At 34.4% G+C, this 13707-nt stretch overlaps 1 protein-coding gene across 1 annotated transcript in view; it reads right to left on the bottom strand.

Annotated features, from left to right (window-relative positions):
* The window catches only part of USP34 (ubiquitin specific peptidase 34), a 138952-nt gene that overhangs the window by 68654 nt on the left and 56591 nt on the right, over positions 1–13707 (bottom strand). Inside the window, exons 11-23 of the mRNA XM_059828447.1 lie at positions 12212–12337; positions 11667–11796; positions 11042–11077; positions 10505–10635; positions 9329–9939; positions 8642–8856; positions 6782–6897; positions 6569–6696; positions 5326–5415; positions 4378–4473; positions 3178–3260; positions 1695–1849; positions 705–818 (exon numbers count right to left, since the gene is read on the bottom strand). Of these exons, the coding sequence (XP_059684430.1) occupies positions 705–818; positions 1695–1849; positions 3178–3260; positions 4378–4473; positions 5326–5415; positions 6569–6696; positions 6782–6897; positions 8642–8856; positions 9329–9939; positions 10505–10635; positions 11042–11077; positions 11667–11796; positions 12212–12337 (2031 nt within the window). The remainder of the gene's footprint in view (positions 1–704; positions 819–1694; positions 1850–3177; positions 3261–4377; positions 4474–5325; positions 5416–6568; positions 6697–6781; positions 6898–8641; positions 8857–9328; positions 9940–10504; positions 10636–11041; positions 11078–11666; positions 11797–12211; positions 12338–13707) is intronic.

Genomic DNA, 13707 nt, shown 5'->3' with positions numbered 1-13707 from the left:
TTGACAAACAGGAATACTTTCAAATGAAGCCTTAAAACAGCAACTATTATTGGTATTCATTGCAAGAATAGAAATTTCAATAAAAAATTGCCTCAAATCAATTCGCAGAAAAATATCCTCTATACCATTTTATTTCTAAGATAGTTTCTCTGTATGAAAAACTACAGAATAAAAACTTCTAAAGCACATCATACGTAACTGAGACACATTTTACAACAGATTTTTAGTCATAATTAAGTATGCCTGACAGAATGTCATCTGAATCTTCTTATTTATAAAAGTAATTGTTACAAACCCATTCTTTAAACACAACAGCAAATACAGTTCAGTTATGCTAATGATATGATAAACTGCACAAAGATACACAGGCAACAGGTATCACTTTCTTTGTGGTTTCCTATCTCTACCTCTAGAGACAAAAGCCACAAATGCTCAAAGTCATGAGGGAAGGTCAGGATCACTGACCTTTTACTTCCATTTCCCTGTCCCACATTTAGAACTTCTGTGTTTTGAGCTTCCAGGGCTCTCCTCAAGGCAGAAATCTGTTCAGCCCCCACCACTATGGGCTGTGGCATTACTATCTCAAACCAATAAATAATATTCAAGCCAGTAAATTCTCAAGAGATATGCTGTTGCAGATAAGTAATTTAACTTTCCCCTTCCCTCAGAAAGAAGAAAAGCATGAGCACAGAATCTAGGCTTACCTCTGAGTTTGAACCACCATCATATGCACTAGTAGCCAATCGAGCCAAATTACACAAATGCTGGAAGAGGTTTAGGCCAGTCATACTAATAGTTTCAGGTTTCAGTTGTGGCATCTAAATAAAATGAATGCACTTTAGTACGGAAAAAAAAATTCAGTGGTGGAAGGGACAGCAATTGCAGAGTATTTATTTCATTAGCACAGAAAAAATGTCATGGTTACTACCAATTATATTCGAATTTAGTAGATCAATTAAAATTTATTCTTGCAAAAGATCATACCCTCTGAATTTTATATACAATACCAAAAAATCAACTATAATTGGCTTAAACAAACCTGTTTTCTCTACCACTGATTTGGACTGTAACATTGCAGCGGGATCAGAAATTATTGTAACATTAGCTGATTATGTATGCTTACCTAACTTAGCAACTGCAGGACAATTTGTTAGCATACATGACATGTCCATTCAAAAACTCATACGCTTACAAAACTAAACAAAAACTGTGTAACCTTGAAAAAGAACTAGATGACATTAATTATTGCACAATCAATTTTGTAATGTCATCTGTTGAAATGGATGTGATCCCTTGCAAAAAGCTCTACTGCTGCATGTTCGTATTTTCAGTGGATGTATGGATGAGATTTATACACCCCTCCCAAAAAGAAGTATTTTTTTTAGTCAGGTAGCTATATATCATAAAGGAAAGTATAGCTTTGGGTGGCTTTTTTTTCAAACTGAAATGAAATGCTACATAGCTTCAGATACAACACACAGACTATTTGCAAAGAAACACTCAGGTAAATACTAGTGCCAATCCCTTCCCCTCTTCCCTCCAAGCAGAGAAAAAAATCACTGCATGACAAGTGGGGTCTTCCCAGACTACTGAAGACATACTCCACAGAAACTATTCTAAATATGTTAAATAGCGCTGATATGGAAAGAAACACTTTTGAGAATTAATAAGGTTGCAATTAACTCTCTACATACCTTTTCCAAAAAAAGATGCTTGTAAGTCTCCATACCCATAGCATGCTGATCTTTACTTCGTACTTGATTTAAAAACCAGTGTAGTGCATCATCGTAACATTCAGAATCTTCTACTAAGCAGTGCCACAGTATATCCACTTGTTCTAAACTCAACCCTAAAATTATGAAAGTATTTTTAACTGCTCCTTTATAACATCAAATATACAGTGATATTCTACAAAACCCAAGAATACACACAGAAAAATCAGAATAGTTTTTGTCAAAACAAGAAGTTTTCAGAAACAACAGAAGAAAAGTGCACCACCTATCAATTAGGAATCATACACTTTTCCCCTTTTAGAGCTGGCAGTCATCTACAGTTTTTGGTCATCAGTGCTGCCAGTTGTTACTAAACCAATGAGTAGTGTGGGCTGACCCGAGATCTCATACCAAACAACACGTTGTTTCTCAGTTCATAAATAATTATTGGGCACAACCTAGAGTTCAGCTTTGAGCTGGGTATTGAGACTGTGGCTGAAAATAGTATCTCAGCAACTATTTCATCGTTACTCCTTTCAAGAAAATCGTAGGTTTATTTTCTTAGTTGGCATATAAACATTTCTGATCCCAACAAATTTCTTTAATAAGGATTGTGGCTATCCTACCAACAATAGCAAATACGGTGTTATAAGGTTTTTTTGTCTTGGCTACAGATACTCTCACATTCCTTCCTGTACTCTGCTCTAATGCCCAGAGGGACAAGCCATACATTGTACGGCAACTTTCACTATCTATTATGAGACTACCCAAATGACTCCTTCCTTCAGTCATTTCAATAAATGACCTCAATATACAATCTACTGAAAGTCTGTACAGAGCTGATGCTGAGACAACACGGAAGGTTGTTAGTTTACAAGGGCTTAAGAAGAGAGTGGCCAAAAGAATTTATGGAAGGGAAAGCCACCAAGGGTTACTACCAACACAGAAAATTATGTTCGATTTTGAATTCCAACAGCCACATCAGAAGATTTCTATTTTTAACCTTTTAGAGTAAAAAGATTTCAGCATCAGTACAGCTCAACTATCACACAGAATACCATTTTCGCAAAAGACCCTATCTATTATTATTCCTTTTTGGTATCACAACTTACTTACAGTGCACTCCAGGAAAAGATCTCTGGGAACATTATCGACACAAACCAACACCCACAAATACAGAAGATATTATCTTCATTCCAGTAATTACTACAATCCTAATATTAAGAAAACCTGAAGCACAGAGGACATAAGTATTTGTTCTTGCAGAACTTCAATAGAATCTAAACTCCAATGTTGGTTCTGTGCTTTCATCAAAAAATCCTCCGTCTTTTGAAACAGTATCAGAGATTATTTAAAATTGTATCTGTTTAAAATATTGTATTTATTTAAGCTAAAATTGATTATGAAGATCTATGTGAGCCTTACTATGAGGTGCTTCTCTGATAAGGTAACCTCAAATACTTACTGAAATGATCTGGTGATCCCAGAGTTGAAAACACACATGTCAGGAATTGAAGACGAACCTGAACTTCTGCACTGTGGCTGTATCTAAAATTTAAATTTGTATAAAACCAGAAGTTTATTTAATTGTTCACTGTTGTAACTTTTTTCTCCACTCATACACCTCTTAAAAGCATAAATAACTTTTTCTTACAAGTTTCTTCTGAACTTCAAGTTCAGTATATTCTAGACTCCAGTTGTACACATTACAGAACTACACCAAGCAAGTGGAATGCCATGCTAGTCATTACTAGATAAGGTACTTTTTCTGTTGTTTTTTGGGGGTGTGGGAGTGGGGGTTTCTTGGCATACAGTCCAATGCAAGTGCATCATTTTATCATTAGCACCTTGTAGGATTTGACATTAATTTTTAACCTAACTTGTCAAATGCTGGTATTTCTACTCTGAATTTCTGATTCCAGCTGATACATACTTTTTATAAAAATATTTTCATAACTTATATAAAAATACTAAATTTATTTCTATTTATAAGATAGAAGCTTAATGGTCAAAGGAGCAGAACAATGAATCATTTTGCCTAAATTTAAAGCAATTCATCCCACTTTCAAACAGCTTTTGAACTAATTTCTCACTACAGCAATGTCCAATATAAAGGAATATGATGAAGTAAAAATTTGACCCATAAATAGCAACATTTTTCAGTTGTGTATGCCCATGTTTACACACTGGCTTTGACATCTGTCAAAACATGAATAGTCTATTCCTCCAGGATTGGGAAGCTAGAAATTGTATCAGTTGTGTATATACACCTAATTTTAATCATACAGATTGGAAAGTGCAGGTGAATGTGTTAAACAGAAAAAAACTACTGCAAAGGTTAAAGATAGCAATTTTAAAACTGAAACACCTGAATAGTTTTATGATATGAAACCACTTGAAATTGATTTGAATATATAATATCTTTGTGTTTTATTTGTAAACAAATATTCAACATAATGTCTAACAAAAATGACATGAGTTGTTGTGTGTGTTTTACTAAGGAAAGCTGTTTAAAATGTTATTTTTACAGACCTTTCTCTCCCTAAGCATATAATGTCCCTACAGAAAATATTTACTTATAAGAATGAATCAGAAGCACCAGAAGAAAAGCAGAAATGTGTAAAAACATAAAATATCAAATACTCTAAGTCAGTTGTGTACTTACAATGCGTGTTTATGTCGTCCTTCCCTGACCGCCTGAATGTAGTGTACCAAATTATCAAAGAAAAGTTTCATCATATTAAGTTCCTTTTCTGCCCACCTGTGTCAATTTAAAGGGCAGAAAGTATTATGGTTTGCTTAAAAAGATCAGAAAAGCTACAGAAATTAGACAGCTATTATAGGAAAATTGCATACACATAAAACCAAATTGAACGTTCCATTTTCCATCTACCATGAATTCAGGAGTATTTTCCAGTACAGTACTCTCTTCTTCCTTGTCATCCATAAGGCTCCACAATGTTATTTTCAGGCATAGCACTGATAGAACACTCCCTATTGAGACCACAAAAACTGTTTCTAAAGGCCCTAATTCAGAAAAAGTCTAAGCCAAAACTCGGAACGGGGCATATATTTAAATGTCATGTCAAAAAGGCCAAGAAAAATTGCTGATCATCACTGTAACCTTTCCCAGAAGTTCCAGTCATCTGTTCTCTTTAGTTAGACCAGCTAGTTATATAGTTTGTTCCAGTAAGGAATGCTATACTATGTATCTTCACATTTCAAAGGTTTTCTTATAAACCCTGTTTTTTATTACTGAGAAGCATTTGATATACAATCAGAACAGAATGACGTTAACATTGAGTTATTACAACCTTTTACAATATACTAGTAGTGGATGTCTAGTACTGTCTGCAAGTCCTTTGGGATTTAAAGGGGAGGATTTAAAACAATACAAATCAGTCTTCACCTCAGTTACAACAGTACTGCAGATTATGAAGAAATCTAGGCCTCAGTGATTAGACAAGCTCATACAACTAGGCCAGACAACAAACAGATGATAACCTTAGGTCATTATTAATACGGACCACAGTAAAGAAGCAAGCCTTGCAGCAGTCCCCTAAATGTCATCACTTCTGTTGGTTTAGTCTGTTGGGGACAGGCGGCTACTTACATTGTTATCCAATGTGTATCATAACTGCTCCCAAATTGTTGAAACGTACCAAACAGCTTTGGAAGAAGACGAAGTGAAACTACTACTGATCTAAAGGAGAAAGAGAAAAATTATGACAATATATGATTGTTACAAAATTAAAATAGTCCATTCTAAGATTACTTTGAGAAGCTCAGTTTCAGCGAGCAAACAGGCTAACTGAAAGCACTAGAAATGTCCATGTGAAGTTTACCATCATGTCAGCCAATTAGTTTTCTGAATCTGAACTACATATACTTCAAATTTTTTACATGTAATACCTTGGACACCGCTGTTGGACAAGTATAAAGATAAAACAGTATACGTATTTCTTATTAAAAATTATTTAAATTTCAAAAGATAAATTCTTATTTTTGAGTTTCATAATACTTATCTTTCGCAATTTCAGCAAAATGAGTGGTTTTTCTGCAAACAGATGACATAGCAGAAATAAATCTGCCTCAAACTCATTATAGACACAAGTAGGTGTGTATTGCAAGACAACTATCTCGGAAAACTCAAGAGGTGCATAAACTGCATGTAACGGAACCTTCTTATCAGTGACTAATAATTTTCACATTTCTATTATTAATTAATATCTCAGTATACTCGTAACTCATCTCACAAATACAGTCCTTAGCAAAAAGGTAACAACATAACACTGCAGGTGATGTCCAGCAGTTGATTGGTTGTATCAACAAAATAAATTCCACTTTTGCCAGTTTTCAAACTGTACAATCTCACAGCTTTGGCTGGCATTAAAACAAGTTATCTGAGGTCAAGGTATTGCTTCTACCTCCAGCTGCTTCTTCGCAGAAATTAAACCCCACAATTGACTTGGTGGAAAAGAACTTGTCTGTTCCTCAGCCACTTGCATGTACAATTTAAATATTCAATTCAAAATGTTTATGCTAAGGCACTTGACCTTGCGCTCAATCGGCTAAGATGTGGACCCAATTTTACCAACTGGTAGGAAGGCAGTAATCTCTGGCAGAAGGGAGGACAGACAAATGCAACAAGATGAGAAATTCAGGACACTGATAGAATAGAAAAATGGAAGATCAGATACATCCATAACACCTTGAAAACTATTTTTATACTTTTGCTTTTGTCTGGTTTAACTTGCCTTCTTGTAAAGTTAAATAACTGTTATAATCAGCTTGGATTTCCCATATGTTGCAAAAATAGATAAATGTAAAAACAGATAATTTATCATTTAAGTTACCTGTTGTTTGCTAAATTTTCTAAGCAGCCTTCAATAAATCTCATTCGAATTTGTCTGTCAGTGAACCAGCATACTAAAGAACAGAGCAGCTTCTCTGCTTCATTTATTAACCCTTCAGAGAGATGAATCTACAGCAAGTAGAAAGAAAGGTCACTGAATAGTATATATTCATTTTCTTTTTAAAAAAATATTATTTTCTGGTATTCAACTTACTGCATCTTCATCCTGGACCAGATCCCACAAAAGGGTATTTCCTTTCTTACAAACATTATCCAAATTAATGTCCGTCACGGCATTGCTATTATATTGATGTTTATGAACTGCTGGTCCTGAACAAAATACAAAGACCGTTATTGAATAAATAGAAGGAACTATCTAATCTGAACATTATTCCCTAAGTGCATGAACAACAACATGCTTTATATGTAAACTTGGCTATTTTAAAGTGCGTACAACAATATTGTAATTGCAGCCTTTTCCTACATATGAGTTCTTAAAAGAAGACAAAACATTACGACCATACAAGAAGTCAACAGGACAGTTAAGCCAATATTTACACTGTTTTTGGCTAACGGCAAGGTGCAATAAAAACAGTACTTAAGAACTGCAGATGCAGGTGCAATTGCTTTTTAATTTAACTAGATTTAATTCATAGTGTAATTACAATATTTCTTAAGTCTTTCTGTAGTGCTGTGGTCCAAAGGGAGTTATCTTTAAAACTACCACGTTTGGAAAGCAAGAAAGAAGCACATTACAATAAATTCCCCTCATACATGTTCTCCTATATCTAACTAAAAAGCAGGAAAAACAAACACCATTTTTTATATATGATAGAGTATCAAAGTGCATGATTTTAGTAACTCATCATGTTTTCATAGACACTGATAGACATTTTCCTCCTTCTATGTGGCCACAGCTGGCACCATTCATTTATCAACTATTTGATACTATTTTCATGTAACAGCAAAGTCAAGTAGAAATTTAAGATTGTGTGCAGAACGCTGTAATTATTTGCACGTGCAAAACTAGGGGTGTCAAAAATAATCTGCACTGAAGGCCTCATGTTCAAACAATAATTTGGATCCTCAGTAAGATGTGTAATATCTATGGAAAATATTGAAAAAATATGCTGATTTACAGCATGTTTCAACTACAAAGTTTTAGCAGTTCATTCAACTATGTAGTGTAGAAAAAAAATCCTTCCAAATTTTCAAGGTCAGGCTGAAATTATAATTCAGTTCCACATAACAAGCAATGTTAAGCCTAAAGAAAGAAGAGACTTCTTATTCGACTGTGCTTCAGGAAAAGATATAAATAGTAATGGCTTTACTGTCTGCTGGAAGATAGCAAACTTGGTTCTGCCAGACCAGTGAAGAAAAATGTCGAACCTTCACTAACCATACCCTCCATTATGTTTAAAAGGAGGATAAAACAGAAAATAAAGCTGCCACAATAGCATATGGAAAGATGATATAATTCTTGAGAAGTGTTTTAGCAGCATCTTCAATTGCACCCTGAAGTAAACCAGAAGATTTTGCAGTGTAAGATGAAATAGCATAAAATGCCCTTTAAGGCAAGATCCCTAAGATATCAAGTTATAATTTAACTCGTTTTTCCAAAATTATCCTCTGTACAGCCCATTATGGTTAATTCATTTAAGATGTCAAATGTACAGAAGCACAATAAAATCCACCCACCAGAAGAAAAATCGCATAAGATTTCAGAGAGAAAAAAAAAATCTCGCATTTCAGTACCACCTTTCTTTTTACTTTAATAACTGACTAGAAAAAACATTTGCCAGGCTTTTTTGTGCCTTTAACTTGCATTAAAAGCTCCAGTAGAAATGGGGGGAAAAAAATTTTATAAAGATAAATATAGCTATATCTAATGCGATACAAAAATGAATCCTTTGGAGAAACAGTAAAATCTCAGTAGTCACTGTGGTTTCTTCGGACAAATACACATGTATGGTTAAAATAATTCGATTATCTTAACTATTAGAGACTAATTCAAAATTATATAAAACCGTGTTAGAAGTACAAAGTTTTTCTGGTTTCTTTTTACCACTCTTACCTTGACTAAGATGTTCATGATAGATAGAGGCAAGGTTAGGAAGGTGCTGCTGAAGATGAGATGTTAACTCAGCATGTGAATTAATCTGTACAAGCTCTTCTTCACAACCAGACTCTTCCCCATCAAAATCAGCCATATTCTTCTCTGATTTTGCACTAACTTGGGAACTACTGCAACTGACATCATCTGCACTTAGCATATCATCAACCATATGCCTGTAAAAGAAGAGTATTAGAATGGACAAGACCAAAGAGAGAGTTGTTTATAGCAGACTACAAGTGACTAGACATCTCCCTAAAGCTGAAGTCAGGATGAATCATCTGTCTGAAGAGCAGACCTTCATATGAATTTGAAAAACAATTACAGATAAATTGAAGGTCTCATTATCATGATGATTGTGTTGACTTCTCTAATGTTAACTAAATACAGCATTTTCCAAAACAATTTTAACTTTTTGTTAAATGTTGTCCTATTTATTCAATACAAAAACTTTACAGAAAACTTTAATCAGATGTTAACAAGACAGATTACTGCGTAACTATCCGCAATAAAGATCATCTCTGTTAGAAAAAATTATCCTGAACTATAGCAAAATGTCCATATAAACTTCTGCCACAACTGTGTATTTTTTGCTACCACTTTTATTTCTGTTGTAGAAGGAATCAGAAGAAATGTCAAGCTACCTACCCGTCATGGTGGTGATGGTGGTGGTGGTGGTGATGCTGTGGCCCAATGAATTGTCGACAGTTAAATAATTCATTTCCAATAGTTTCCCCAAGGAAGTCCCCTGTGTGAGTTATACAAGAATCTTGAGACCCTTGTGAAATGTGAGCAGTGCTCATTTCCCCTGTCATATCATGCTCTGCATCCTCAGCATGAGAACAAGCATCTAGCATTCTAATTCGATTATCCACCGGTGTCACAGAGTCAGCATTAAAAACATGGTCCTTTCCTGCCCCATTATTTGCACCACTCCTCTCCGATGCCCCTTGTGAATCTCCCAGACAAATGCCTGTTTGTGATTCCAGTTTCCTGCTTCGTAGATCTGTGCTCCTACTGCTTTTCTGGGGATTATGACTCCTATCTTCTTCCTCTTCATCATCCTCCTCTTTGAGAGCTTCAATATCTGCAATGTCTTCAGACTGCACCTCGCTGCCAGGGCTTCCGGCAGACTGGCTTGCGTGACTGGAGTTGGCCTCATTACTGGATCCATCACTGTGGCCACTGCTACTACCAGGACCACTACTGCCATCCTCACCACTGTTGGCTGTCTCATCAGAGCTTCCTTGCATGGATTCCTGAAATTATTATTATTTTTTTTTTTAAGATTGGTAGAAAAATAAAATGTCACTGAAAATACATAATCAACATCATCATCATTCAAACACCATTCTTCATTTATGAGGAAATGTATCAAATCTGCAAGTTTTCATTCATTCTTTCTCAATTTGGTTGCCAATGACAAAATGCCCTGAGGAAGATTCAGATTTAATAATTTAATTTTTGCATTAACTTATTCATAACAGGGTATACGTGCAGGCTTTGCACATACCTAGTCACAGTGTGACACATGCAATCCCTTACTAAGAGATCAATCTAACTGAAATACAATTTAAATGCAGGAATCTATTTGTTCAAGGTGTTTCTTTGCAGTGCACTTGTTCATACGCAAGGTACAATATACTCTACATAAACTGCACAGAACATAAGTAAAGATTCTAGCTGTCCACTATGCTGCTGCAGATAAGCATACATGCTACGTACCTGTTCAGGTTTTGAAACGATTACAGAAAAAAATTATTTCCATAGCTAATAATAGGCAACTCAGTAACAAAATTCACAGACTAAGATTTACACTTTTACCTCTGTATCTGAAAGTCGCTGCTGTACATGTTTTGTTCTGTTAATAAGCTGTTCCTCCATTTCAATATCACTGCCTCCACTCTGATGGGTGTCACTGTTGTCACTACTTTGAGGGCTTGCTGCTGGTGACCCTAGTTCAAAACCACATTTCCCAGTTACTTTGTGTTATATATTAATTGGAATGTAACAGCATTACATAAATCTGCCTCAAATGTTGAACTCAAAAGCATTCTTCCTGCGAACAGCTGAACAAGGGATATAACTCAAACAATCCATGTACCTAAACACTAAAAATTATTTTTAGAACACTGAGCATTTTACTACAAAATTTGTATTCTGATATCTCTTCTTGCCAGTATATAGCACAGCTATATGAATTGCCTAGATTCTACATGAAATATAATTTTCATTTGACTTCTCATAAAAACATAATTTTAAACTTTTACTAGTTCTTCTTCTATTCAAATTCGATAGCTGTAGAAAACACTGCAGTATCAAACGTATCAGATTGTGGTGTACTTCTAAAACTATACTTACAAGGTGAAGGGGCTGCTCTTCTGAGCTCCTCTTCTTCTGAAGGAAAAAAGCAGGATGGAAAAATAAGTGACTAAAAATTTTTTTGTCAGCGTATAGTTGTCCATGATTCATAAAAATCAGCAGTAGGAAAAGAAAGGGAAACTATAATAAAATGGCTTGGCAGCACCTTTAGTAATGACTGTGGGGAAATACACAGTCAAGTAAAAAAAAAAAAAAACAAAAAAACCCCACAGAAATAGCATGTAATACCAAAAACTAGGTAAAAATTAAATAAGCTTTTGTAAGATTTTATGCAGCTATGTAAGTTACAGATGTTCAGCAGAACAAGAATAGTTAACTGATGAGTTATGGACCATCTTCTGAATTAAAAAAAAAAATAGAAAAATACATACTACTTTAGATATACAAATAGAATTGTTCTGAAATAGAAAGCTTTTCAAATGCGCTCACGAAGTTTTAATGCTTTCGCCTTTATCCTCAACTTCTGCTTGAAAAATATGCCAGCATGACATATTTTGAAAAATACTTCAAGTAAAAAGTTCTATACACCCTTTTTGTCCAAAGTCAACAAAGAGACTATGAAAATTAAAAATTTAACTACCAGATCTGCTGGAAAACCACATACCTTTTTTGTTTCCCATGGGTAGATTGGTACTCAGTAAAGATGCAAAAGAGCTTTGTTTTGACAGCTGAGCCTTAGCTGCTAGTGCGTTATTCCACAGTGCTTTTATAAGCATTGATGCCAAATACAAGGTCTGTAAACAAAATCAGGTAACAACGCCATTAAGAAGCAGTAGGTTTTGTATGCAAAGATCCACTGTTAATCTTTCTATATGCCAATACTACAGTTCACCAAAATAAACTCATCAAAATAAATGAATGCACAAAAAATGTTGTGTGAAACACTTTTTTAACTTCAGACATGAAATTAAAACCTTCTATCAGTGGTTATGCAATAATCTCTGAAACAGATTCTAATCCAAAAGCCAGAAGAGGCCTTCTTGAAGAAACACGACAACTTTACTCATATGGTTTCCTCTCTTACGCATTACTGAATATTACTTTTACACGCATTTCTTTAAAAAGACAAAGACAAATCCATAATGGCTGTTTAATATACTAACATAATTTCTTTTCTCGTTACAGTGATTGTGTTCGCCTTGCCTTTACCTGTTCAGTGTGAGCGCTTGGATGAAGAGTTGAGACTAGGTTAAGAAGATGTCTAAGTGGGACGGGGTCCAAGTTTTTGATCAAAGAAGGAAACAAGTCATGTATGTAACGACTGCAATGCTTTAGCTACGAAGTACAAACAAACAGATAAGATAACAGGAACAGCAAAATAAACTTTAAAAAGAAAAATAAATTCAAAGATTGATACAATTGCAGCAATTAAACAGCATCTTTGCACAAATTCTCAGGAAGCACTTGTCCAATAATTTCAAAGTACATCAGAGTTGCAATTTTGACCAACCTTAATTTTTATATTGTAAAGCACGTAAGGTTAAGTGAAATCAAATGTAATAATACCTTCCTTAGTTCCAGTTCTAAGAGATTTGGTGAAAAGAAGAACTGAAAATTTACTTTGTATTTTAACTCAAATATAACTTCTGAAATATTAGTGTATATGCTAAATTCTGAGGGAAATACAAATCTGTGGTAATTACAAATAAAGACTGTGGTAAATACAAATAAAGACATTACAGGCTAACATGAGACCAGGCTAATATGAGACTGAGAGAACAGACTGTGTGAGGATTACTTATAATTCTTTTGTCTTTCCAGTAATGGATGTCAAAAAATACGACAATGGGTTTAGCTAACAACTCTATTTACACATTACAGTGGCAGCACTCCTAGATTTTTCCTCTTAGGTTAAATGCTGCTTTTCATAGTCACTCAAAAGTTTTCATTATGTTTGTAAGGATGTTGACACTCAAAAAATAAAATAATAAAAAAAAATAATGGTTACAGGAAGCTTCTCAAAAAAACTTGTTGGTTACCACATATGCACCCCAAAATTTTTTTCATTATTTATTTCATTTTGCCTTCCTGGAATATAAAATATCCGTGTCAGTAGTTTACGGGATACAGACCATCTTTCACAGGATTCAGACTGGAATGAAATTATGTGATTCTACACAAGGATGCATTTAAACATCTTGAGATACCTGCTTCAATTCAGAGAAGATTTTTTTTGTTAAAAAGTTAGTTTAAAAAGTGGAAAATGTATTCTTTAAGGCTTTCTATTCTTTTATTCCAAAGGTGTCAGCCTTTTAAACAACATTAGAGGTTTAAACCTTTTACAGGAGCTAATCAGGACATGCTTGATTCTGATACCAAACATACGTATGTTGAAAATATCAGTATGTCAAAATGAACATGTGAACCGTAGAAAAATTATCGCATTTGGGTAATTGTACTAAGTTCTTAAAATAGTATAAAAGATACAAAAATTCCAGAGGTCTAATGCTAGTGTGAGTTACTGTATGTGTGAAAACACCAAGGAAGGTAAAATATTGCTTTAAAAATGTAAGTGAAATAAGTAATTATTAATTACTCTGATACAGAAAATTGTTGGAGCCTATTAGAGTGAATGCTGTTAGAATGAACATTTATTAACATACCAGCTGCATGTTACAATGGCAATGGACTACAGAGGTTTCAGA

Source organism: Gavia stellata, chromosome 23, assembly GCF_030936135.1.
Source record: "Gavia stellata isolate bGavSte3 chromosome 23, bGavSte3.hap2, whole genome shotgun sequence".
In the NCBI taxonomy this organism is placed as follows: Eukaryota; Metazoa; Chordata; class Aves; order Gaviiformes; family Gaviidae; genus Gavia; species Gavia stellata.
This window is presented reverse-complemented; position numbering and strand designations above follow the sequence as displayed.